The sequence below is a fragment of the Penicillium canescens genome (assembly GCF_028828765.1).
Source record: "Penicillium canescens strain IBT 15451 chromosome Unknown utg000005l_segment0_segment0, whole genome shotgun sequence".
NCBI lineage: Eukaryota > Fungi > Ascomycota > Eurotiomycetes > Eurotiales > Aspergillaceae > Penicillium > Penicillium canescens.
In genome coordinates, this window is record NW_026703967.1 from 635,082 (window position 1) to 660,715 (window position 25,634).

Below are 25,634 nucleotides of genomic sequence, written 5' to 3' on the forward strand. Positions count from 1 at the left end.
GATGCAAGAATCAAATTCAACGTATCGTAGTATAGATGCCAGCCGCGTCTTCGCTGTGACCTTAAGCTGAAATTCTATTTGTTTTCCACGATACCATTCTGATGTCGCGTTTGTATCCTACTCTGAAACACCGGCATAGCCGGAGCTCCATAGCTTCAGTCCAGCGCGCGGTATCGATGCCGCAGGAGGTGACTCAGCCAACCGATGCCGTATCAACTGATCCGTTTCACCGATCCCTAGAGTCGGAGATTTGGGGGTGATGTTTGCTTGGTTGAGCGTGGCGTTCCATTGCTGAATCCATCGTTGGGTACACTGCTTGACTCGGGAGCTATCAAGCCTGCATTTTACACATAACATAGATTTTGCTGCACCTGTAAGAACGGCTTCGGAAGGACAGTTGGGAGGGCCTTCGTCGAACAGGCCAAGTTGGATCGCACTGTTGATGCGAGAGATCTTGGGCACGTCGTTCCGACATTGGGTTCCATCGTCTCTGATGCCCTGGCATGTTTGTCGATAATAAGGATTTCCAACAATTTGGCTGAGTGTCGATTGAAAGGTAGAGTCCCAATTCATGTTGAAAGAGACCTGAACATCGATGCTTTGATGACGGCGACGAAGTCTTTTGGGAAGAGCGGTAAACTGGCAAAGAGAATTGATCCCCTTATATAGCGTCATTGAGAGTACAGCACCTAGACTGAGCAAAAGTACCTCAAGCCGTGAGATCATGGCCCCAGGCTTGACCAAGCACATGAGCGGCACCTTGAGCACTGACAATACTTCCATCGGTTAATTTATCATAACACGCAATTCCCAGGAGCTTTGCTGCCCAGAATATGGAGGTTTAATGAGTTACTCGGTGTGGATGGTTACCGGAAGCTCAACTGCTCCTAGGGCCAAGGTTGATTGCTCCGGGATGTAGGGATTCACGATGAACACACCTGACATGCCGACCAGCTACGTGCCGCTTCCCGCACAGCATGTACCAGAGTCATCGTGCTCGCAAGCACTCGTTGCATGTGCCAGTGTGAAACATTACGTAGACTAAGCTGGGAAACTCCAAGGATACATCTATCTTCTGTGAGTTATAAGTACTGTACTCTAGCTACGGCCAACGAGACTTTTTTCATCCAATTCTCTTTTCCTCAAGACCCCTTGTCACCTCCACAACCACCTATCCTCAACATGCCGTCATTTCAGGAGCGATGGGATCCTCTGATCATCTGTGAAATGGGACTTCGTAGGGACCAGCAGACTTGCTGTGGCCTTACCAGGAAAGGGACGTATTGCAAACTCTACCCGGCAGAGAATGATGTGGATGAAGGTCGCAATAAGCTGAAGGCCCTTGCAAGGAGGCACTTTGACCTTTCCACCCTCCCTATCCTGCGCGACATTGCGTCCCACTTCCTTTGTCGGCGGTGGCATCGGACACGCCAGGCCGATCAAATCGGGCAACAATGGTATGATGCGGCTGTCCGCAACCTGCGTTACATACCAATGTTTGCGCCTGTGCCACCGGAGACGTCCCGTATTACCAGACGACACGTCACACGCAATATGCTGCGAGAGGATAGTGTACCCTGGCAGATTTCCACAACCCATCCAGCCACTTATTCCATTGACGGCGGATCGCACTCATTGCGACTCCAAAGTTTCAATGAGTGGTCCGTCTCACAAGACAGGAATTGCCTGGTCTGCCTCCAGGAAGCCCGAGCCGAGCCTGTGATTCTGAAATGTGGAAGATGCGTTGCGCTTATTCATTTGGACTGTATGGAAACTTGGCTCGGATTCTGTCCACCCGGGGATAATCCCCCTTGTCCAATTTGGTACGTCAATTGACCCTCTTCGTCGTGCTTTGTGCGGTCACTAACTGGAAAGCAGTAAACATACCGGAGCTTTTGACGCGTTCTTTTGCTCCTTAAGTCTGGACGGCTCTAGTGGTGAAACACGGGCCGACGAATACGGTTCAGCTCCTTCGTCTTCTGGGCAACATATCCATCGATCAACCCGTTCCGTTGACCGTTCCATGGATATGTCCTATCAGGATCGCTCGCCCACGGATGGGTTAGCGGTGGAAAACCAACCAACGGGATCGTCTCTCCGTCGTTCAGCTCAACTTGCACAACAAACCAACCCTTCGGGGACGTCTAGCCTATCTAGGCTTCGTCGGTCAGCGCGGCGGGGACAGCCTCCAGAACGATTCCAGTAATGGGGTATGATCCGTATGGTTCGGTGGGGACCAAATTGACGATACCGGGGGGTTCAGAGAGGAATGGAGCATGCTACCAGACCCGCCTCCTACTGTATGAGTGCGCACTGTTGTAATTGACATCAATCCTTAACGGTTCACGCCAGGAGCAATGCATCTTGAGAGCCCCAATCCGGCCTTCGTTTGTTGTTGAAGTGCCTTGTCGCATACGTACCTACTACGTAGCAAATTCAAAGAGGTTGATCAGTGATACTGTATAGTACGGCGACTTTAACCTGACTGGAGGCATCTAGGTTGTCACTTCATGTCCACGTCACGCCATATTTAGTGCATCCTCTCCTGTTTCTTGTACGGTTGGATGGGCAATCGGGTGGAATTTTGCCGACATGTGAGGACGAATCTTAAACAACCGCAGAAAGATTCGCCGTTGCCCTACAGGCAATCGCACAGACGTCTATCGACCGCGCAAGTATCGACCAGCCGGACAGGAAAGCAACCGTGCCCGCTCATTTCGGTTGCCTCCCTAGCATACGTGCCTTGGACCGGCCGTGCAGACGCCGGCTTATAAAACAATCGCACTATGTCTGAAAACATATCACCGGACGCATGGCAACCCCCTCCACGGTCTCTTTGAAATGGATTCCAATCAGTCCCACCCCGTTCGGCCACGGACTATGTGGCTGGGTCCAAAGCGAAAGCGCGATTTAGATTTGGAAATCGAGCAGGCCTCTCGTTCACGGCTATGCCCGTCCGAACCCCAGCCCCAAACATCCACCACAGCATCCCCCTTGGCTCGTCCCGCTCCCGCTCAGCACAGGAATCAACCAAAGATCCGACAGATCGACGAAGATCCGTGGCTGACCTACGAGCCGATCGTCCGAATTTTCGGGCGGCCGGTCTTCCTCGCCCGTCTCCGAAGCAACAAGGCCGAGTTGGTCAATATTCAACGGCTTGAAAAGCAACCCTCTTCAGCCCAGTCCTTGGTGGAGACGATGCACCAAGTCGCACACCGAAGCTTTCCGGACCTACTCGAGCATTATCGTCATGAGGGTCAGGATTTCTTGGTGTGGGAGGCGCTAGAGTTATCCGTGGGCCAGGTATTAGGGTCGCGATGCTCGATCGATGAAGGAGCCCTCGCCGCGATTGTTTGGCCGGTGGGTGTGGGACGTGCGGGCTCTGTCCGCCTGCTCTTTCTGGAGGACAGGGTCGCTGTCATTGAGAAACTGAGGGCTAATGATTGGTAGGTCCTGAAAGGAATAAAGCATCTCCGTGGGCAAGGCAGAGTACTGGCTACCTTGAGCCCCGACACGATCTTTCTGACGGAGTCCGGTGTTGTCAAAATTGGTGAGTGAGAGGACAGCCTACACAGGATTGCGAACATCTTCGGGGTGTGTGACACTGACGATGAATGTATAGCGGGGGCGGAGCACAGTTGCCAAATCGACGCGACCGAAATGGATGCCGCAACTCTGAAGCTGATGGCTCTGGCTGATGTGGTCCAAAACCTAATGACAAGAAGCTCTTCGGGAACAGAATGGAGTCCCGAGGCCCAGAGTCTGCCCGAGGATCTGAACCGCCTGTCGGTTGATGACTTGTTGCGAGTAAGTGTGATCCCACCTGTCGGTCACGCAAAACCGCGGCTGACCAGGCAGAGCAAATTCTTCGAGCAATTGGGGTCTGGGGGGGAACTGAAAATGCTAGTGAACGTGGTAAATAAGGACGCGTGCCACAAAATTGATTTTCTCAGCTGCGCATGAGGATGCCAGCGCGTACATATTCTAACCGCATTGGGCTCGGTCCGCCCGGCTTGTCTTCGTAGAGAACTTCGGGACTCTTTCTGATATCGCTCGACTTGGTACTGTAACCGTTGCGTATTTCCTCCTTGGTTTCGCTTTGCTTAGTTTCTGTAATTCAGGGTTATTGGTTACTCCCCACGCTTTGGCATTATTGAGCGGACCTCCTTTGGGCTTTTTCCAAATATTTCCATACATGCATATATATATCTACGACAGTCTCCCCTTACTTTTCCGTCCAAGAAAACAAACGCGTACTTGCCATCTCCAGCGCCGCAAATTCGCGACTGATCTTTCTTAAGTGTTTTATATATCATCCATGATAGCTTATCGACGCGTAAGAACGCATGATGGTCGTGGTTTAGCCGTGTTTTCACTCCAAACAACATGAGATTTCCTACTGTGGGGGTTCAACCTGGGGACCCACCCCACTCTGCTTATCGCACTGTAAGACAAGAGATAATTTCCCACGTAAAGTGCTCACATCCAATAAGCTTACATAACATAAGTACCGAAACAATGCGTCAGCAAAGTCAAGTCAGCTCCTCAGATCATGCGATATCGCTCTCGTCAAGGTCTACGGTGCCACTTCGCGGGATCTCTCCTGATATCCAGTTCCATTGCGTTCTTCCGCCGGTGAGGTACTGTTCTGATTTCCGTGGCTTTGCAAAGCCTTCATCGCCTCGGTGATTCCCGCTCTGACACGCGTCAATTCAGTCTCCAGTCGACTGGTGCGGAGTGAGCTGGCTTCAAGCTCACTCTGAAGCCGACGAGTCTTTGTCTGGTATCGATCGCGCTTGCTGCGGGCGTCGTCTAGTCGGACCCGGGTACGATCGAGCTCAACCCCCAGCTCACGGTTCGTGCCTTCCAGTTGGCGGATTTTTGCTGTAAATGACCCATCTTCTTCCTCATGCACTCTTAGATCTTCCTATGGCTTTGTTGAGTACCGAAAAAACATGACAGGTATAGGGACTCTCACTTCTTCCCCTGGATCATCGTCCCGCTCCAAGTCAGAATCCTGCAGGGTCTGCGGTGTAACTGCTTCGAGTGACCGGCCCAGTTCTTCACTTATGGCCCGAAATAGACCGACGCTTCCATTGCTGAGGCTCGACTGCAGTAATGATTTCTTGGATTCCGTCACTGACCAGGCGTATCCATCCTCAACTGGTGGCTGGAGGCGAACTTGGCTGGGCGCAATATCAAGGCCCAGTCGATTATCTGGAAATTGTCAGTCACCCCTCTCCAGATAATGCATGGGACAGGAATAAAGTACGGATATGTGCCGATAGTGCCTCTCGACATTGCTGTCTCATTGCGGCGCGCGTTTCGTTGCTTTTAAGAGCCATTTGTGGGTTCTCTCTATCCTGACTAGAATATTCGAGACCAATACGCCGCATTTTGAATGACTGACTATTTCCCTGAAAAGCATTTGTCGTGGGGTCGTAATAAAACCATGTCTTCGCTGAGCATCATCTATCGAGACCCACTAACAGTTAGATTTCAAACGGATTAACGGATCAACGATTAGAGTGGGGATGAACGAATTTCAACGGTGATCCTCAAAGAGACTAGCTCTTGGCACTCCGACTTTGACTACACATTACTGGTCAATAGGGTCCGGATTGAACATGAACGACGGTTCAACTACTCGGTGGTGCTGGACTTACGGGCAGTGATCCGATGACCAAGTCAAGCAAAAATGGTCAGTGAGCTGGAGAAGCCAATGAGTTGGCTACATGTACGAGATAAGGTTTTGTTATTGGTCTACCTACGTACCCACATGAAGCAGAGGGCCATTAAATGCCGAATCCCACAGTTGAAGCACCACACACCTATTGACATGCAGTACGTTATTGGTCAAAGCAGATCCGTCTATTTCCTCCCCACATATCGCTTGACCAACTCGAGAGCATCTAGTGGTTGACCGCCACCGAAGCAATAGATTCCGGATCGCAGGAAAGCCTTGGATCCTTCAGAAGCTCCTTCACGACTTGAAGATGCCCCTTTGAATCAGCGTGCCATATGGCAGTCTTGCCCGACTTGTCCACTGCATTGAGATCTGTTCGGGCATCCCTCAAAATCAGCTTCACAGTGTGAAGATCTCCGGAACCAGCGGCCGCTGACAGGGCGGTTTCGCTCTCTTTGTTGTTTCGACAGTTGATGTTCACTCGGTTGCCCTGCTGCAGTAGGAGACCGACCACCTTGGTTCTACCACACTTCGTAGCAAGCCAAAGCGGTGAATCCTCGCCCGGGTCTACTGCATTAATTCGAATATCGTCTCTCCGAAGCAGTAACTCCACCATGTCTACATTGCCGTCGCGCGCAGCGTGACCGAGAGGTGTCCAACGGAAACACCCGAGGATGTTTGGGTTTAACTCCCTTTTTTCGACAATTCGTTTCGCAACCGAATAGTTCTGTCTTTCTACGGCATGATAGAGAGATGTTGTAGATAGGCCGCTCTTCCAACCGACAGCATTGAGATCCACACCATCCTCAGCTAGCAGTCGGGTGGAGATGTTATCATGCTTCAGTCGAGTAGACCACCAGAGGGGTGTGTTTCCGTGCTTATCTTTGCAGTTGATATCAACATTCGGGTTGGCTAAAAGCAGATTCACAATAGAAATGTGGTTCCGTTTTGTAGCAACATGAAGAGCAGTAGATCCTGAATGATCCTGTGCCTGCAGATTGATGCCTTGCTGTTCAAGGAGCAATTCCACGGCCGTCAAACGCCCCTGATCTGCCGCCTGATATAACGGAGTGTGTCCACGTTGGTTCGCTGCATTGACATCCGCACCAAATTCGAGTAACAGATCTATCATTTGCGTGCGTTCAAATTCAGCGGCCAGACACAGTGGCAGCTCGGCACCGTTGACATCTTTGTCGTCCAGGAATGTTGTCATGGAATAAACGGCTCTCAGATGCTTCAACAGGAGTCGTGTTATCAAAATGTTGTTTCGCATAATTGCACAGTTGAGCGGTGTGACTCGATCGCGATCCGCCGCAAGTGCATCTCTTCCGCTCTTCAGCAGCAATTTTACCTCTGCCACATTGCATTCGGAGACGGCATGCCAAAGATCTGTTCGATTATAGCGGTCGCGAAGTTCGAACTTCGCTGGAATTTCTAGATCGCCTGTCTAGACATCAATGTATCAGTCACTAATTGCAAGAATATTCGATAGAAAGGAGGATTCTACCATGATTGTGGTGGCAAATTGAAAACGCTTGGGATATGAGGCTCTGAGGACTGTGAAGTACTGAAAGATAGGAAGTAAAACGACAGATATAGCACATCTTAAATATCTGTCTTGGTCATGGCCTTCACGATATGTACCTCCTCGATAATGCCAGTGATTGCTCTCTCCCGCGGCAGCCGATCGCGCTCCTAGGAGCGGGATTCTTGTAGCCTGTGTAGGCTGAGATGAGACCCAGCTTCTTGTGCATGACACCCTACGTCATGGATGAAGCACAATAGGAATAGCCGCAGGTGACACCCCCAACGACCCTCCAACGACCTCAACGACTACAACCGAGCTCGAACCAGCAAATTGTAGGCCACTTAGGTCACCGTACACAACAAGGTCGACTGTTGAGTCATTTTTATTGTGCGTGCGGATGGGTCGCGTTGGGTCATTGTCGCCAAAATTCAAACAATCAACGATCTTATTGAACAAGCCTGACAGTTCTGTAGGTTTGATCACTCTATGTGCACGATAACGAACTTTGTCTGGGAAAAAGATATAAAGAGACTCTATTCCGACACGTAACTAACCTTCTTCGAATCTGTCATACCGTACATTTCATCTAAGCATCACAACTATGCATCTTGAATCTCTCTTCGCCCTTGGACTGGCAACGTCAACGTCTGCCCTGTGGTCTGTTACTTACTACGCTTCTACTGATTGTTCCGGCGCAGGCAGAGAGATTGGAGGGTTCGAAGCTGGGTGTCAGACTCTGGAGGCCGAAACCGAATCCGTCATGGTATCTACGGATAGTGGTAACAACATTACCTTGAGCACGGGCAATGGTTGCAATCTGCCCTATGGGGATATGATCTCGGGTGAAGTGACCGACCGCTGCGTCAACGCCCCAATCCTTTCATTCCTGTCAGGATAACCGTAAGTACCGTATATCGATTTATGCTCTGGAAGCTAACTACAATCAAGGATGGGTTCTGGTAATTTCCGAAAGTCTTTTTGGTTAAACGCCTAGTAAGGAGCCAGAATAGACCGCCTCCAATCACTTTTTTTGTTTCCAGCATGTATGCACATACAGATACACATGAGGCGTCGTTTCTGCTCGGATATTCGCAATTCAACACATTTCATATTTGTAGTTACTTGCATTGAAGCCAAGCCTTGAGACGAGGAAAGAAGCAGATGCGCAGGTCCGCAGAGCAGCAACCGACATAGAACGAATGCGGAGCTAAGATACCACGAATAAAGCCTGAATACGTAACAAGCTTGAGCAAAGACAAAAAGAGGCATGTCCAAAGCATAAGGTTAGTTAGACACCCTCCGCGACGGGTCCCCATATTTCTTTTTCAGGCCCAGATTTTCCCTTTTAAGATTCTGCAGGTTGCGTTTGAGTACAAAGAGGTCATCCTTTAGTGCCCGGACGGTCATGCCTAGTTCGCGATTTGCGTGCAAAAGTCCGACTGTCCTCTCGTCGTTGTTCCGTGATTCAATAAAGGCCTCGAACAGTTTCTGCCGGATATCTCCATTCCACGTCTGTGTTGTGACTAGTGAGAAGTCAGTCAGTTCTGGGTTCCAGCGTTCATCCTGGACATGACAAACCTGGTTGAAGCTCCCACTGGCCAATGATATGGTTTTTGGATTGTGACATGGTATCGGTGAGTTGACCTTGTAGATGGTGTATTTGGACAAAATACTGACGGGAAGATAAGAAGACAGGTCCAGCTGAAGAGTGCGGTGTCTTAAATAGCCAACAAGGCAAAATATATGGCCTAGAGTTATAGTACGGTTTGTGCGTTCCTAGGAGCCCCGCCAATCTACATCACCGGGCGTTGGTAGGTCTTAGCTCCCACGCTGCCCAGGAACGGTCTCTCTGCATTGGTCCACATACTGTCGAAACCTCCTGTACAATCGACTTCCCGCTCTACATCGCCCACTGAACATAACTCAGTTCCTGGAAATACATATCATTCTAGGCTTTTACGACGTCCCTTCGTCAAGCTCTACGGAAATTTGCAGAAGCTAAGAACAGTGGATGTGGAGCAAAATCATCATGGAATTGCGTACCTCCTTGACCAGTAGAATTGGTCCTCTGCAGTACTCTATAGCTTAAAATGGATATTTAGGCCCTGTACGTAGCATTCGTCCCACTCATTCCACCGTACCAAGCAACCTCTGTAATCCCCATGTTCGACTGTGGTGTCTGTCTAAGAGAGTCGTCGATGGGGCTTGGGGCGCAGTCGCTGCATCCAGCCCAGGCGAGCTTGTTCTTTGTCGGTGTTCTCCTTCAGCTGCTTGTGTCCTCGGCCCTCGCCATCTGGATTGGTCGTTGAAAGAGACGTCCACCAGTCCTCTTCGGGCCCAGGATCAAAGTACGCCTGTCGGAATCGCAGTCGGAGAGTCGTTTGCTTCTCCAAAGGTGGCTGAGGCTGGAATCTCCTGGTGCTCATTCTGCCTTCGGGATGCTGATTGCGGCCTTTCTCCGTCTTTCTCGCCGATCTTTCTAGCAAAGGCGTTGCCTCCGGAACATCGCCAGCGGCCTGGCGCGCCTTTCTGCGTGCAGCCTGAGCCATTGTAAATGAGTCCAAGGGTAAAGAAACCTATCATGCATGGCTTTCGGGTGTTCCTGAGTTATTTATCTGCAGACGACCCAAGGTCTCTCTCCACCTCGACAGTTGGGAGCAAGTCCTGGATGAATTCGTATTTTGATCCTCATTGCACCGACCTCAGGTGTATTATTCAATTCAATGTGAGGGGTCGGTGTTATAAGGTGCAAGTCCCTCTTTATCTTTTCTGCTCGGTGGGCGGGCTGGGGAATCGGTGTGATCACTTGAGATCAAACCTGAGGTTCACGATTGAACTCCTTTTGTAACCCCGGAATACTAAAGCTTAGTCGGTGGCTCAGAGAGGGTGATACGCTGACCCTGTCATTTAATGATGGCCGATCTAACAAAGTTCGAACCTTCGTTGGTGTAGCATGATGACCTTTCCTTGTACATATCAGGTGTGCAAATTCAATGACCCGAACGCCTTCCAAGATGGCTTTAACACACAGTGCTGTGCTGGTATCACGACAAAAAGTGAGGCGCAATGCGCAACCAACGGAATCAAAATTCTTGCTGCTTCAAGGTACGGATCCATACATTGCATGAATTTATAAAGGGACCATCGTCCTTCGAGATATAGATTCAGGTCACGCATTCAAGCACCGACCATGGACACCTCTGACAAGTCTCTAGAGACACACGAAACGCAAGCGCCTCTCTGCGCACAGCCAAATCCGGATGAAAATGGAGCGACAGCAAGCTCGCCGTGCGAAGGCGCTCATCTTGTAAGTTGCGGCATACGACTACAGAGAAACCCACTGAACAATTTAGTCATTCACACCCTCGGGGGTCGAGGGCGAGAAGCGCGCCCTGGCGGCAGAGGCTTTTCAGCCTGTCATTGAATCCCTAGAGCGAATGGAGCAAGAAGACCCGAAGCTGGCTATTCAAGCTGCACGTCTTGTGGGGCTCTATCGGCGCCTGTGGGAATCATGCATTGCCAAGCACCATGACGGCCAACAACTTGCAACGGATAACAACCAGCTGCGTATCACTAATATTCAGCTGTTGCGGGAAAGGGAGTCCCTGAAGCAGCGACAGAACAATCAGATTGCGCGTTTGTCCCTTTTCGAACACGCCCTTGAGCAAGTCCGAGAAGGGATCGTTGGCGTCCTGAAAGACTGGGATCGCTGTGCTGAAGCGGCCACGTCGGTTTCGTGGGAAGGGGTACCTCTAGGTAGTCAGTGATTGGATAGTTTTGGTTTTCATTTGCTTTAGATTAAGGACTCCTTACTACCATATAAGCAACCGGTGACTATGAACTCCTGGCCAGCGTAAAATGACCTGAGAATACATATGTTTGTCAATTGACTATGCCATTTATGTATAGCTTTACGTAAGTCTCGTGTGCATAGTCTTCGATTGGTAGTATTGGTAGTATCTCAGAATACACCATATTATATCAACACGCGGTTGGTGGGTGCTACTCGTACGAGCCAACTGAAGTCATGATCACAGCATGCTCCCTGGCTAGATCTGCAAAGTGCCAGATACGGCCTAATGGGTAGTGTACTGTATAAGTAGAGACGAGGAACTGGAGATACAGTATGAGCATGAGCCCCGTAATTCTAGCGAAGAGAGAGACTATACGAAATCGCAGTGGAGTGCCAATAGAGATGGCGAGGACGCTCTGATATGGTTCTGTTTCCCGAGCCTAGAAGGTCTATGGTCTCAACGTAGTCACGTAGAAGTTTGACAGCCCCAGGATGCCACTACATAGCCCCAGGATGCCACTGCGTTGTTTCCAGGACGCCAGATAGGAGTCCCAGGAGAGCACCGCAGTCTCCCAGGATCCGACTTTCTCCCGGGAACCTCACTGAGCGTTCCTGAAAACCATTCACATGATCCTGGGAACCAAACGCTTGCTCCCAAGGAAGGCAATACCCACTCCCAGGAGAAATTGCATCCTCCCAGGAGCCCTCGGATTTGGCATGAGCATACGAGAAGAGACTGGCTATTCCATGTGTCGGGCCATGAAGGCTAGGTTGTACTGACCAAGTGCACAATTTCTGATCGGCGACCAAACACACAAGCTACGGTATATGCTCAGACATTGTCATCATTGATCAGCACATCAATGCCGCAACTCCGGCAAGGAGGATGTACCACTACTGTCTCTCGAACAGGCTATAACTCTCAATAGTACTCTAGGCTTGGAAGATTTTTCGATACATTACGTAATATTTAATACAGAAGAAGTGTTGGCATCGAGAGGCCATCGGGCACGACCCATTGCAGGCGCTCACGGGGCGCCTGTACTGGCGAGATTAAAAGCCCGAGGCTCGCCAACGATCTAATCGAGCTTGGTACAATTAGAAAATGAGCTGCTGGATGAGACGCGATAGATTATCGGAAGAAAATCGTTCAATGCAGGAACAAAGGCTCTGAGCTTCCCATCGAAGGTTTGATATGTTGATTCAATAAAAAATAAATGAGGGGCGATGTTAGGATCAATTGCACCACTCCAGTGGCGGTTGATACCGCAAAAAAAAAAAAAAAAAAAAAAAAAAAAGGCCAAAGACGGTATTACCCGGGGAGGTTTAACTGCCAGGCCCAATTTCAGCCAAGAAATATACTTGAAATCTGTCGCTCTGAAGAAAGGCCAAAGCATTTTGGTGCCTGAGGCACAAGAGGACTGTCGCAATTACCTTACGAATACTGCATGAAACTGGGTCTATAGATGATCCGAATGGCTTCGGGTAAGTTATAGGATAACGTTATATCCCAGGGCCTTACGTAATTAAAAATTGCCCAATAAATAGCGAGAAACAGGGGTAATGAAATACCAATTGACCGGATACAGTACGGGTTGTGACAAAGACTTGCGCCACGGGGCCGAGAAACAAAGTGTCAGTGTCCACACTAGGAATCTGTTTTCAACTCCGACAGTACTCTTAACTTTCCCAGCTTCCCATCCCCGTACTCAATAAACTGAATTTCATCCAAAAACATTACATAATCTTGCTCAGACAGGTGTCGACAAATCTTCTCATAAGAAGTATCGCTCAGCACTGGGATCGCAAAGCCACTCGAACGCCTCAACTCGTGCCACTGATAAAACACCACCATAACTAAATAGTGCAAAGGGCTTCCATCATGTCTATCGGAGGCTTTGAATACATCGCCCTCGCCAGTACCGATATCGCCAACCCTTTAAAAGCAAGTCGAACCCCTCCATCACAAAACACACTGTTTTGACGATTCCACCAGAAAATAATAAACTCACACAACCCTTCGAAGCGCTTTCACGATAACCTCTGGATAAAGATCCCCAAGCTGTGGATTTTGAATCGAAAGCTTGTGATGTCCACACCAGACCGTACAGGGCACATCCTCATGTCGCACCAAACCAATCGCTCTCAACACACCCTCTGCAATTGACTTATCCGAACTTCAAGAAACATTAAGATCTTGTTACTACAGTATATCTATTTTGCCTCGCACACCCAGTGCTATTTCGAACTCGACATCCACAGAGTGTCGATGCCCGCGGGCAGGCTAATGACAGCTTTCGAGTAAGCAAGCCCGAGAGGGAAAGCTTTGAATTGTTGAAGTACGATGGTACATGTAGAACAAAGTAAAAGAGCAGAATGTCCTATTAGAGAATCAAAGTTCTAGTTCTCCACTATGTATTGTTGTCCAGAGCCGGTGCAGACATAATTGATTTGCCTCCCATTGCCATCGAAGGTTGTTGTCTTTCTTGTTCCTCCTACGGAGTCGAAGCTCATACCCAAGGTTGTTCCGTTCGTCTGCCATTCCCTGTCGAAATTCATAATGGTATGCACTATAGTGCTCCTTTCGCTTGCGTCCAACATCACCCTCTCAATGCCCATCGGGCCACTTTCGCCTCGCTTCTCGAACCACGCATCTAACGCCTTGAGCCCGATCCACGCGTCTTCCGAGTCACCCACAGAAAACCCGATCTCATCTAGGTACGTTCTGAACTCCTTTGAAGCCGCGCTCACTTGCCTACGCAGTCTCTGCTTCGCAATCCGCCGCACCTGGGAAAGCAAAGCCATAATATCGTTACTGAACACGGGGTCGAGATTTCCTTGATTTCGCTGCTCGAGAATCGCATCCGCAAACAACCATCCCACGAAGCAAAACACCGCTGCGGCCTGTTTGCTAGTGTCATCGGTGCGCTCGAGAGATTCATACGCCAGAATCAACAACTTCCACGCCGCATCGCAGACTGACGGTGAGTCTTCTCGCTGGGCTTGGGCACCAGCTTCCGACACAGGGTAGGTAGGGGGCTCGGATTCGGGGCGATGACCATCAGGGAGGGCAACAGGCTCAGTATGATTTACCCAATAGCGCATGGTATATAAGGTGTTCTGGAGAGCTAGATCTTGGGAGGAGTCACTTTCCTTTTATGATCGAACATTGACTCCGCTTTAGGCTACCAGACTCTGCCGTGTGGGATCCGTGCGCAAGCTGACCGCCTTTGGTGAAGTAGATTTTGGAGACCGTAACCCCCCAAGGACCATAGGATCCCTGATACATGCCCCTGGAAATCGAGCGGAGGCTTCTTGGAGTACTCCAGCTCCTAGGAACTCATTTTCGAGCCCCAGAATCTAAGAATTGTTATATTGCGTTGGGGAGTCCAGACCCTTTCCATCTAAGTGCGCCTTGCGCCGGATAGATTTCTTAATATGGACTAGTGTGCTTGAGGTGGGGCCTGGAAAACAAAGAGTGATTGCCGTTAACTGATTTCGAACGTCATTGCAACCCAGAATCTTCTGTGACCAGTCAGCAGCTCTTAACAATATGCACACAGCGAGGGGATGAATTAGTGGTTAACTGCATATGTACCAGCCAGACTACTGACTGTCACTCTGCGAGGTTTTATTGCATATGCTATGCATGGTCGTTATTACTTTTTGTAGACCGCATTTACCTGGCCCTAAATAGCGTATGGCGTGCGGACATGGCGAATGTTTTGTCGATAGTAAATTTCTAAAAATTTTATCTTTATTCCCAGAGAGAGAACCTGCGATACCGCCCAGAATACAAGGATATTGTATAAGTTCTGATCGCTTGTGGATCACTTAGGGATCGGAGTATAGTAGTCAGGGCCTTCCGTAACCTTCATTGAGGACTGATCCCGGGATACTCATACAAGCTTTGTATTATTACTTGACTCAGTATTACATCAAACAAGATGGCTCTTCCTGCCCCCAGGTGAGATAAATAATTTAAATTTCTAGCACTAGGGTCTCCGCAGGGGGGCCGAAAAATAGTCATGATGTGTTTGATGGCCAAGCCCAATCTAGTTCAGACTTGGCCAGACAACCGTTAAGTGGAGAATTTGGTAGCCTCTCTATCTGGAGTGTGGTGACTCTCCCTAGGTTTCTATCCAAATAGTTGACAGTAGACACTGCGTCATTTCACTAGCTCAGACTTGGTTACACAACCGCGAGATGGAGGGTGCATATACGTGTAGTCAGCACTGCGTCATTGTCACTAGTTCAGACTTGGTTACACAATCGCGAGACGGAGAGTGCATATACTTGCAGTCAACACTACGTAATTCATACTATTTCAGGCTCACCGCTTAGTTCTACTAGGATCCGAACCGGCGGCTATCGTTGATCGTTTATTTATTTTTGATTATAAATAGCAAAATCTTTCCGCTAATTGCGCCATTGCAGCCCTCAAAGAACTTTCCAATTTTACAGAATCTTTCAAAGTCGAATATCTTTTTCTCTGCCTGGTCATCGAGGTCTTTTTCGACTGAGGAAGATGGCTGAACCTACTGTACCGGTGAACATTTTTCCGGACCGAATCATTCTCGATCCTCATCAAAACCTCGGCGAGTCACGAAATCTACGTGATATAGCTGAGAATGGTGGAGCCCTAGTTGGGCAGATCCGTGAAGTCCTTGATAGCGGCTATTTGAGCTCTTTGGTGATAGATGTCGAATTGCTCGAGGCAAAATGGATTCATCAGTTCACCATCGAAATCCCGAGTGATAGCACTCACTCAAAAGAGGAAAAAACCGAAGTTGGCATGTCTGTCACTGAAGGAAAAGAGGTTGTCGAATCTGTTTCAGCCAGCGCCGGCTTCAGTGGCTGGGGCTTCTCTGCTGAAGTGAGCGGCTCCACTGAAACAAGAACGTTTAGCTCAATTGAGACTTCAGAATTGAAGACAGTTACCGATACCTACAACGTCCCAGCAAAGTCTGATCTCTGGGTTTATAAGCCTGGATATAAGTTCCGCTGCACACTGTGGATATATAAAGACATGATGCATTTGCTAAGGATCACAAGGGCAAGATCCAAGCACATTTCGTGAACACCATTGTTGCTAGCCACGAGCTTATGGGCCCGGTTGAACTAAAAGGCACTGGGACACTGTCCTCTGAGTTAGATGGCCTTCTTCTACCTACCAAAGGTGTCCAGCTTACTATCGCCGAATATGTGGTCTACGGCGCAATGTACCCTTGGCTCCAGAACGGTAAAGAGGATATCCATGTCTCTTCGGGTGCAAGGTCCCCAAGACGTATTTAGTGGATTCCATCTCGCTCCTCCAGGAGCTGCCACGATTGAACGCAGCCAGTAGACTCAAGGATGTTGGAGCATACTTGCCGACTCGTATCCCAGTCACGTTGCAACTAGCGTTCTCTTACGAGGAAGGCAATGATTTCGGGATATTTCCAACTATCTGTCGTTCATTAGCTTTGCCAAAGGTCTAAACGAAGAGTGATCATCGTTTCGCAGGAAATTATGTAACGTACGTAGCAAAAACAGTAAGAGGCACGGAGGTAGCCGTGTATATATGTATCCTGTAAAATACGGTATCACACGTAATGGAATGGTTCTAGAACTGAAATGGGTCTCTCAATTATAGAAAATAATTATTTATGTCCTAGCCGAATATGGATTAGGGTGGCTTCGGGTACGGGCCGAGAAACAAAGCGTTAGTGTCCACAGGGGAATCCGTTTCCGAAATCGACTGTAACTACGGCGTATACTCCAGAGAGTTGACGCGGGAGTCACGACTACGTAAGCAGGCTAACCGTGTTATCACCAAAATGAGGTTGTTTTTCATTTGGTAGGTTTCTAGTAGTATTTTCCAGAATTCCCCACACCGTTTCTCACAAACAAATATAGATCACGGGGCGGGAGCGGCTCCGCTGGGTGGAAGTACGAATCGAAGGTCGGTCTTGCATCCCTGAAATCTGGCACTTCTTGATTGCGTGGCCGGATAGATAATCGGAAATGAAACTTCCCCACATCATGGCTTGTGATCATATCCTGTACCAGCTTACGGACTCGGGGCAGGTTTCCCAGCATTGATCCGTCTCGTGGAAGGAAAAATGGGTATACGGCTACCATTTCGTCGGTCGCATTGCTCAAAATGCAGAGCCGGATATCTGCCCAGTCCACTTCCTTCAGGAGATGGAAAGTAGACAAGTAGAAGAAGATATCGTCGGCGCAGGTAGATGGCGACAATATATCCGGACCAGTCCAGTCTAGAAAGCACACGCTGTCGAAGCTAGGATATAAACAGTACTCGATTCTCGGGAGACGGCCGGTTGTTGTTTCAGTAGAAAATGGGATGCAAGGTAGATGGGGAAGACTGTCATGGCAAGCTGCAAGGACAGGCGGTGGCGTGGGCATATCTGGGAACTCCGTCCATAATGCCTCAATATCTAAATCTAGATTGCAGTCTGTAGGGATATAGTGAGCGGTGATGGCTTTGTACACCAAAGGTTGCACGTACCGTTTTGTGAAAATTGGTCCGTCATTCTAGCACTTGCTTGTTGGCCTCGGCCGGCTATAGCAGAATCGCGTGCAGGGTTGGCCTAGTTGTAATGCCTTTGGGATCATAGTACATACCTTGGAAGTATGAATAAATATAAAGAAACCCTTTGGACTGCTTACAAAATGATGTTCATCTGGTACCATGAACGGTTTCGCTGAGTAGCACGTAAGTGAACACTTTATGAGGCTTGGTCCGAGCGTTGAAACATTGCCGTTCAAACCAATTTTGCACTGTGCCCAATGTTGATTCACCTATATCGGCCCCCAACACCTAAACTAATCTTGAGAATATGTTGGCCAGTTTAAGAACCCCTCGCAACAGATTGTAAATGTTTAATGTATGTAGGGAAGCAACGCGTTGAAATCGCGCCGCGACTGTCGAAGCCAAGCGGTCAAACAACCCCAACCTCAGCGAAACCAACGACGTTGAATATCCTCAATTGGTCTATTAATCCACACAAGAGGACACCCTGGTTGTTCAAAACATGCACCCATCAGAATGAACCATCGCCGGCCACTTGACCCTGGTTTTTCTGCCCGCCAATCAACGCAGATTGTGCTTGTCTGGGAAACCAACTAATCACAGCTTTGGAGGATTCGAAGTATGCCCTGGTGTACCGAGCAGAAGTTTCTGTGTTGTTTCCACAGCAACGATTGCTGAAAGTTACAGACCTGCTGGAGATGTCCGTTCTCCCCTACCAACCGTGCGTTCGAGTCTTGGAGCACGCGACGCTCCTCCTCCACGCGTACTTTACTGGCGTATTCCATCACGTAGCAATCCCACAAGCACTGATAAAGTTCCACGAGGTGTATAGCCTGAGAAGCTAGAGCTGGATCTGCGCGCAGCAATTGGTCGATCTCGTTTCGCAGCGAGTGAGCCTCGGTGACCGTGGATGTCTGGATTTGCATTAGACCTGTCAGGATTGGAAGCACGGAAAGGTGACCTTAATCTTTATCAATTTCGCACCAGGGCTCATGCTCAGCCTGCGTCCGCTTCGTCTAGCAGATCCAGACTCATCTGAATTTGCAGATCCACGTCTTCTTTTTGCCGGCCGTCCTGACTCGGATTGAGTGACTGGTATATCCATGGGAGGAAGAGACATTATTACTTGCAGCGTAAGTAAGTTTGAAGAAGCTGATTTGTGTCTCTTTATACTCGAGAATGACGCTGCCTGTATTACGTGACTAGATACACGCTGGAAAGGAGTATCGCTCAACAGCCCAGCATAAAACTTCTGATTTTTACGTACTTCATAGCTATGCGAGCTGCTTTGTCTCTATCTCACTACAACAAGCTCTGTGCGGCGATGGGGACGTTCATTTCATAGTTGACTCATGTTGGGTGAGTTTCATACTATCAAAAGATGAGTCCCTTGAGAAAGTGGATTTCCCATGACGCACAAAATTATTGAGGCCTCAACAACCATCAACCGGGGTTTGACACAACAAGGCCACGAGAACCTTACTGGTTCTGAAAAAAGGCCTTTGCATGGTTATCTTTATGAGGGTATGCTAGATATATACTCTCAGCCGGTTCCCATACAATATTGGCCACTTACAATAGATTCTCAGTACTATTTGAGACGAAGACCTCCTTATTTTTCTAGATTCTTGCGTGATAAATCTTCTAGTCATGTTACTATTATGTCAAAGGGGTGAATCTACTACATAATGGCCGTGGGAGACTACGTGAGAAACTGAAGGCATCCGCAATGACAACAATTTGGGACAGGAGCGCGTGCTGATCAGATATACGGACTGAGCTACCATTTAGATAAGACTTCCCAAAGAATTGCCAACGAGGAGTTAAATTTGATAAAGGATACTGTGTCGTGGGATAAAATCTCACTTTATTCTTGATTCGGCTAATACAACTGTACTGTACACGGTCTGATAGTGCCCCGAATACAAACAGGAAAAGAACCAAGGCTGTGTTCAGACAGTTCTTGTTAAGTAATATGCGTGATAGAGCGATGCCAAAGTGACGGATATCCGACCACTACATCTCATACGGTGACTCCATTAAGCCACCACCTGGACATGCGGAGAGAAATTGAGGCCCATCAAATGACAAACCATCCCAAGTCCAAGTATCACTCATAACTGCAGGCACAAAAAACGGTCCACCCCGATTGTTATCACTGAAGCAGCGGGCGACTCCATTCTGACCACAAGCCAGCGCCGGGTCAAGCCGGCGGACGAGGAACTGCTGCTCCTGATACCGTTCCTCGTGCGAGAAGTCCCCAAATGCGAGAACCTGCAGTGACGGTATTCCACACGGGCCGAAAGCCCATTCAGCAAATGACAAAAATTCCTCAGCCTCCGTGTGTCTCGGAGAACAGACCATTGAGGCATCTTGGGCGACAGTGTCATCACCCGGCAGAGTTTCGAAGTAGTCATCAAACAGACTGTCATACTCGCACTCACTAGAGGGCAGGGAAAGATGGGCATTGCCACAATGACCCAGAGAATCTACATGCGGGGAATCCGTTTGCCTTTCATACAGGTGTGCGAGGATCTCCTGCCGGATGTTTCGGTGAATTCTTTCAGGCCCGCTGAAGCGCAAATGTAAAAGCTGAAGCTTGGTGTGTGTGTTCACAGATTGCAGACATAATTCCTGTTCTTATTAGCTTGCTCCGGTTCGTCGTAGGCGCAGAACTTACCGTGGCGGATGGAGTCGCACAGAGTGCTAGACCGGTGACCTTGTGTGGATCCACGATAGTAGGCAGATGGGGGAACCACGCCGGTGGTACATCTCGGACTTCTTCGAAAAGCCCATCATCATCGAGAGATGCGAGCTGGCGCTCATGGTAGATAAATGTTTCTAGTGTGGGCTGGTGGTGTTGGATTGCATCCTTCATACGAGACTCGGACGATGGAAAATTGAATAGCCTCAGATGCAGGTGCCGCAACCCGTGGAATGAAAGAAGGAAATCTACGAGCGCGGAGAAGTCACGGACCTGGTGGTGTAGCTGAAAGTCGAAGCAAGCTTCGAATTGCTCAAGTCGCAGCGCCTTTTGACATCGCGACATACTTCCCAACAGCTGCAGCTGGTTTGGGCAGTCCCGTAACTTTAGCACTCGCAGATTCAGGAATATCAAGGAATCACCTGGCGATAGGTTTGATGGGAGGGTGACTTTGGAAAGCAATAAAGTGGATAGACGCGGTAACGCCGGCGGTCCGCCCCTGAGTGTGGGGATGGGCCATCGCAGTCCGAGGATGTCCCGACACAACGTTATGTCGTTGGAGGTCGATACAAAGCCAACGGAGAGACTAGTCAAATGTGACCAATTTTGACGGATGCACTGTTGTAGCGAATCAATTTCGGCCGAATGCTGGATCCCCTCCCACTCCAGCTCTTTCAGACACGATAATTCGGACAGACCGTCCAGGTGGCTCCATGCGTGGGGACAGGTGCCGTCCGTTACGAGCGACAGACGAGCAAGGCTCTTTTGGTGCCGGCTGAGGTAGCCACCCTGGTCCAGGACCCCCATTGGCATACAAGTGCCCAGTCGCCATCTGCGTAGAGTCAGCCTTGGAGGTAGCTATGGAAACGGTTATTCATACCTAAAAGCATACAAGCTATTGGGTTTTAGTCGTGCAAAAACCAACTGGAGCTGATCCGTGATGTCACACAAGAATTGCTCATGCGCCGTCGCGTTATTAGACGCACCGAGCGTTGATGAACACCGTGATAAGCTCGCCGTACGGAAGATGCTGTAGTAAGCGCATCTGTTGAACCGGGCGAGATGGATAGGCGCTTCGATGTGCAAATTCTTTGTGTGTTGAAGATAGCTGGATGCACGCAAAGATCCGTGGCGGAGGAAAAATGAGTTAATGTTGAGAACATTCAATGCCCACTCACTCAAAGCGCAGAACGCAAGATCACGGTAGATTTCAGGGACTAGCGCCGAATAAAACCTGAACGAAACACAGCTGAGAGCGCGAAGACTCGAGGTTGGCAGCTACGGAGTGATTAGAAGCACGAATGAGCCATCATCGTGAAGGACATACCGATTGAGCAATTAATGTCAAAAGTTCTAATGGTAGCTCATCCAGCATGACGCTGGCGGCGCCTCGGCAGGATTTGCAATTGCTGATGACAGGTGCTCGATTGCATCAAGTAATTGCGGATGGGGCTGTCTTAAGAAATCTACATGCTATATACCGGAGCGAGGATTGTTTTTACCACCAACAATAATTGAGTCTTCCATTAGTGAGAGACAAGCAAAAGATGTAAGATGTGGGGGATTGTTCATCGATGGATTGACCGTTCAGGGAGGGGGCGGGGGCGGGTTTGGGGGTTTTCGACCGCCAAATCCCTCAAATATATTCCAAATTCCACTGCCCAGAATATTGGGCCCCAATTTTCAGGGTGTCATCTGTTTGTTCATTGCACTAGCCACCTGCAGGCCCCAGTGAGAAACCATGCTTGACCGTTGAGTGTCTCTCGTTGAAAGTTAGCCAAAGAGAAGGGAAGCTCGAACATGAGTGAGCCGAAGAAAGACTTGAATTACGGGTAATACTGTACCCAAATAGAGAACGTACGTTATTGTTTAAACGGACCAAATAAACGGGCTTGGCCAGTAGTGTCAAGACAAAAGCAAATGGGAGTCGTTCAAGCGGTCTCAACGATGAAATACGGTGGAAATGTTTGCTTGACGTAAGATAGATGAACGGACCCACCGCAAGCCACATTAAAATAAGGAACAACAACAATACTATATTTATATAGTCCTGTATTTTACAAAGTGAAATTACATTTTATGCTTTGACGGTTGAACGATGAATCTCGTTCGCCACGTTATTATATGGCGGCATAATACTGCGGCCGTCGATTTAATGCCGTTCGTTCAATACTATATCCGCGCTAAGGACGTGGCGGTGGGGCCAGAAAAGAGTTACTCTGTGTGTTGGTCAAGCCGATTTCGAGAATTACTGTACCAGCAATTACCAGTCATTTTGTTGCTTGAAGAATTTGGTGTAGCTTGAGAGACTCCATGGGTTTTGCTCTTCAAATCGAATATGATGTTCCCACATTGGATATTTGGCCAATGATCAGCGATGAATAATTGGAGAAGATCGATATCACACTTTACAGAAATGTCTTATATTCTTGATTCATCCATCCATCAAAAGAATCATGCTGGTAAAAAGTGACGGAGAAATGGGTCGTTCATTATTGCTGAATTAGTACTTAACCTTTACGTCAATATGGGCTTCCTAGCAGAACCACACTAAGTATGCCAAACAAGTAATCAGAACATCACTATCCCTTTTTCACCACTCTCTCCATATACTGACCCCGGTAGTACTCCTTGATATCTGAGGTTAAAATCTGTGCAGTTGATTGGCCTTTTTCGGTATCCCCGGTCGCTCGTTGGGCCTACCGTTTTAATACAGCCAACTAATACTCTTTGGCTAGCTTGGCGTGTAAGTACGAATAAACCCCAAATTGTGAGTAGAACATTATTGGTAGAGAAGAGATTATTTCTCGTTGGTTTGACAGCGCCTAAATCATGAGAAGATATTACAACACCTTCAATGTGTTCGGAAATATGTACATATTTGAATCACTGCGCAGATTCTAAAACGGCACGTAAGACAGCTTGGGAGTAAATGACGGCGCTGTAGGCCAAAACAGAATGCATCAAATAGAGTTCAAACCTCCAGCCAGCGAATACACATAGTCTCTCCAGTGGTCGCAGTAGATAAAGCGCAGCACCAAGAGTATTGAGCACAGCGACCCGGCCAAATTGGACCGCCAACGGTGAGACATTTGATAGTGTTCCAGTCAAAGCGTGGATCATCGGCACCAAAGAGAACAAGCATAGTGAAGCACAATGGTAGGGGAATCTTAGTCGGGCAACGGAGGTACTGAGATCCCAAGCCAGAAAATCCACCAAATTCCCAACGGCCACAAGGGTGAAGGAAAACAAGTAACCGAGCTGGACAGAGGGCAGCCTGGGGAAGAGTAAAACCACGGATGGAATGGTCGCTGCGTAGATAAAAATCAATGCTCCCCCGAACTCAAGGTTCTGCCAGTCGCTTGTATCCTTGCCGTTGAAAGCTGAGATAACTCGATAGACTAAGCTGGATAAATACCAGAATATAGCGCCTCCGCTGAAGAAGACCAGGGAGAGTGAATTCAGGATCATCTCCGGAGATGACGGAAAATGGAAGAGAAGAAATTGGAGCAGAAAAAGAGAAAAGTAGGAAATTCCGAATATGCTTATGGCCGCGATGATTGCGCTGTCGCGCATATTTTCGGTCTCGGAATCAGCCATTGCAATCGATGGATGTTAGAACCGTAGATTGTAGGTTAGGATTTATAGGCTTTAAGTATCAACCACAGCGAGAATATTGTTCGAATTGGGTGGATTCACTTGACTACGGCAGATCTTAGTTCAGAAAGCAAAGACTGACATTTCCACTGTTGGTCTACTTCAACGACATCTAGACCCGCAAAATCTTGCACCCGTTGGAGGAGCACCTGGAAAGGTATCATAGTTCGAATAGGCTCATCTGAGGCTTATCGATCAACTCTCAGCAAACTCTAACCGTATAATAGGATAAATAGGCCTTAACTAGTAGCTTACAGTAGAAGTAAAAGGTGAATCTTGTCACCATGGACGAAATCGCAGAGGTCGTTCGACATATCGGCCGACAGCAGGCAGAAAACGCGTGCTATCGTACCTGTTACGCCCTTCTCAAGCAGTTACAAGATTTAGTCGTGGAAGCATCCGAGAACCTGATTCGTCTGCATCAAGCTGATCGAACTTTGTCAGCGGATGATGATCTCTATGCTGTGTATCAAATTGCAGAAAAGATGCGTGGATCCGTCCGCGATTTACTTGCCCAAGCACACAACGCCCGGACTACCTACGAAGACATTTGCCATTCGGGTTCGGAGAACATTTAGTCATTAGCACAGAATAATGGACAAGTTGGATTCAAATCTCTCAGAGAGGCTTCCAATATGTCGATGCTCCATTCAAAGATCGCCATTGCCATTCATGGAAGATTCTACGAAAATGATCCTTTCTATGCAATAAATTATACATGCTGTACATACTGTTTTCTCAAATTTAGGATCATTATCATTCACTTTAAGCACAGCTACTAAGCCGGAAAGCCAATGGATATCTAGTACCGTACTATACTCATCTATATACAGATACTAGTCAAAAATATCTTCCCACTGCCCCACTACAATTTGACCCGGCAACCAACCCACCTTTCTATTTTTCTTCCTATACCTCTCCTACATGTCCGATTTTAATGGAAATAAGTTCAAAACGCCCTAGAACGGCTGAACTATCTACTGAGGAAAGGTCAGCTATTGTATTTGGCCATAAGGACGGCATTTCGCAGTCAAAACTAGCTAATGAATTCGAATGTAGCCGTCGGACGATCTACAATACATTGAAACGCTTCGAGGAGCATCAATTATTTAAAAGCCTTCCCCGAACGGGCCGTCCTCTTATACTAAGCTCTCGAGCTTCTACTTGCTTCTATTTACAAGCGCGCCGACACCCATTTTGGACCTATAATCAGCTTAGTGCTGCGACACCCAGTCATCCGTCTCGGTCCACTATACAGCGAGCTTTAAAGCAATACGGTCTCGGAAAACGGCGTTCAAAAAGGAAGATACCGATTAAGCCCTCTCTTGCAAGGGAACGGCTAATATTTGCGCGAAAATGGGGGCGTGAAAGCTTCCAATCGTGGATCTTCTCGGACGAGTGTTCGGTGCAGCGAACCTCGAAATTTGGACCACAATGGTGCTTCCGTACGGACTCCGAGGGCCTTCGCCGCGATCTTATGAATGCGAAAGTACACGTTAAAGATATTTCGCAAATGGTTTGGGCCGGAATCTGGCTAGGTGGTCGGACAGAATTAATTATTATGGAACGGGACGAAGACTCGCTTTCAGGAAGGGGTTACACTTCAAAATCATATATCAAAGCACTTGAAAAAGGTCTGATGTCAATCTACACCCCTGATTTAGTATTTCAGCAAGATAACGCAAAGATCCATCTAGCGGTGGCGACGCAAGAATGGTTTGAAAGGCACGG

The 25,634-nt window shown here is 48.4% G+C and overlaps 10 protein-coding genes across 10 annotated transcripts; 4 read left to right on the forward strand and 6 right to left on the reverse strand.

Moving 5' to 3' along the window:
- Nucleotides 1-117: 117 nt before the first annotated feature.
- N7446_007863 (uncharacterized protein) lies at nt 118-573 on the reverse strand (the record flags this gene model as incomplete). The annotated part of the gene is made up of 1 exon (XM_058516608.1): nt 118-573. The coding sequence occupies one exon, from the start codon at nt 571-573 to the stop codon at nt 118-120; it is 456 nt and encodes a 151-aa protein (XP_058370254.1).
- A 2,268-nt stretch (nt 574-2,841) lies between these two features.
- On the forward strand, nt 2,842-3,923 carry N7446_007864 (uncharacterized protein; the record flags this gene model as incomplete). The annotated part of the gene is made up of 4 exons (XM_058516609.1): nt 2,842-3,360; nt 3,451-3,550; nt 3,623-3,807; nt 3,855-3,923. The coding sequence occupies 4 exons, from the start codon at nt 2,842-2,844 to the stop codon at nt 3,921-3,923; spliced, it is 873 nt and encodes a 290-aa protein (XP_058370255.1).
- A 653-nt stretch (nt 3,924-4,576) lies between these two features.
- N7446_007865 (uncharacterized protein) lies at nt 4,577-5,396 on the reverse strand (the record flags this gene model as incomplete). Its single annotated transcript, XM_058516610.1, has 3 exons — nt 4,577-4,927; nt 4,979-5,217; nt 5,273-5,396. 3 exons carry the CDS (start codon nt 5,394-5,396, stop codon nt 4,577-4,579), a joined length of 714 nt encoding a protein of 237 aa, XP_058370256.1.
- Nucleotides 5,397-5,912: 516 nt separating this feature from the next.
- On the reverse strand, nt 5,913-7,196 carry N7446_007866 (ankyrin repeat domain-containing protein; the record flags this gene model as incomplete). Its single annotated transcript, XM_058516611.1, has 2 exons — nt 5,913-7,133; nt 7,194-7,196. The coding sequence occupies 2 exons, from the start codon at nt 7,194-7,196 to the stop codon at nt 5,913-5,915; spliced, it is 1,224 nt and encodes a 407-aa protein (XP_058370257.1).
- A 1,302-nt stretch (nt 7,197-8,498) lies between these two features.
- On the reverse strand, nt 8,499-8,841 carry N7446_007867 (uncharacterized protein; the record flags this gene model as incomplete). The annotated part of the gene is made up of 2 exons (XM_058516612.1): nt 8,499-8,737; nt 8,793-8,841. The coding sequence occupies 2 exons, from the start codon at nt 8,839-8,841 to the stop codon at nt 8,499-8,501; spliced, it is 288 nt and encodes a 95-aa protein (XP_058370258.1).
- Nucleotides 8,842-9,397: 556 nt separating this feature from the next.
- On the reverse strand, nt 9,398-9,763 carry N7446_007868 (uncharacterized protein; the record flags this gene model as incomplete). The annotated part of the gene is made up of 1 exon (XM_058516613.1): nt 9,398-9,763. One exon carries the CDS (start codon nt 9,761-9,763, stop codon nt 9,398-9,400), a length of 366 nt encoding a protein of 121 aa, XP_058370259.1.
- Nucleotides 9,764-10,404: 641 nt separating this feature from the next.
- On the forward strand, nt 10,405-10,981 carry N7446_007869 (uncharacterized protein; the record flags this gene model as incomplete). The annotated part of the gene is made up of 2 exons (XM_058516614.1): nt 10,405-10,521; nt 10,568-10,981. The coding sequence occupies 2 exons, from the start codon at nt 10,405-10,407 to the stop codon at nt 10,979-10,981; spliced, it is 531 nt and encodes a 176-aa protein (XP_058370260.1).
- A 2,426-nt stretch (nt 10,982-13,407) lies between these two features.
- N7446_007870 (uncharacterized protein) lies at nt 13,408-14,112 on the reverse strand (the record flags this gene model as incomplete). Its single annotated transcript, XM_058516615.1, has 1 exon — nt 13,408-14,112. The coding sequence occupies one exon, from the start codon at nt 14,110-14,112 to the stop codon at nt 13,408-13,410; it is 705 nt and encodes a 234-aa protein (XP_058370261.1).
- A 1,423-nt stretch (nt 14,113-15,535) lies between these two features.
- Nucleotides 15,536-16,302, forward strand: N7446_007871 (uncharacterized protein; the record flags this gene model as incomplete). The annotated part of the gene is given in 2 exon segments (XM_058516616.1): nt 15,536-16,020; nt 16,035-16,302. The coding sequence occupies 2 exon segments, from the start codon at nt 15,536-15,538 to the stop codon at nt 16,300-16,302; spliced, it is 753 nt and encodes a 250-aa protein (XP_058370262.1).
- A 7,885-nt stretch (nt 16,303-24,187) lies between these two features.
- On the forward strand, nt 24,188-24,481 carry N7446_007872 (uncharacterized protein; the record flags this gene model as incomplete). The annotated part of the gene is made up of 1 exon (XM_058516617.1): nt 24,188-24,481. The coding sequence occupies one exon, from the start codon at nt 24,188-24,190 to the stop codon at nt 24,479-24,481; it is 294 nt and encodes a 97-aa protein (XP_058370263.1).
- Between the last annotated feature and the right edge of the window lie 1,153 nt (nt 24,482-25,634).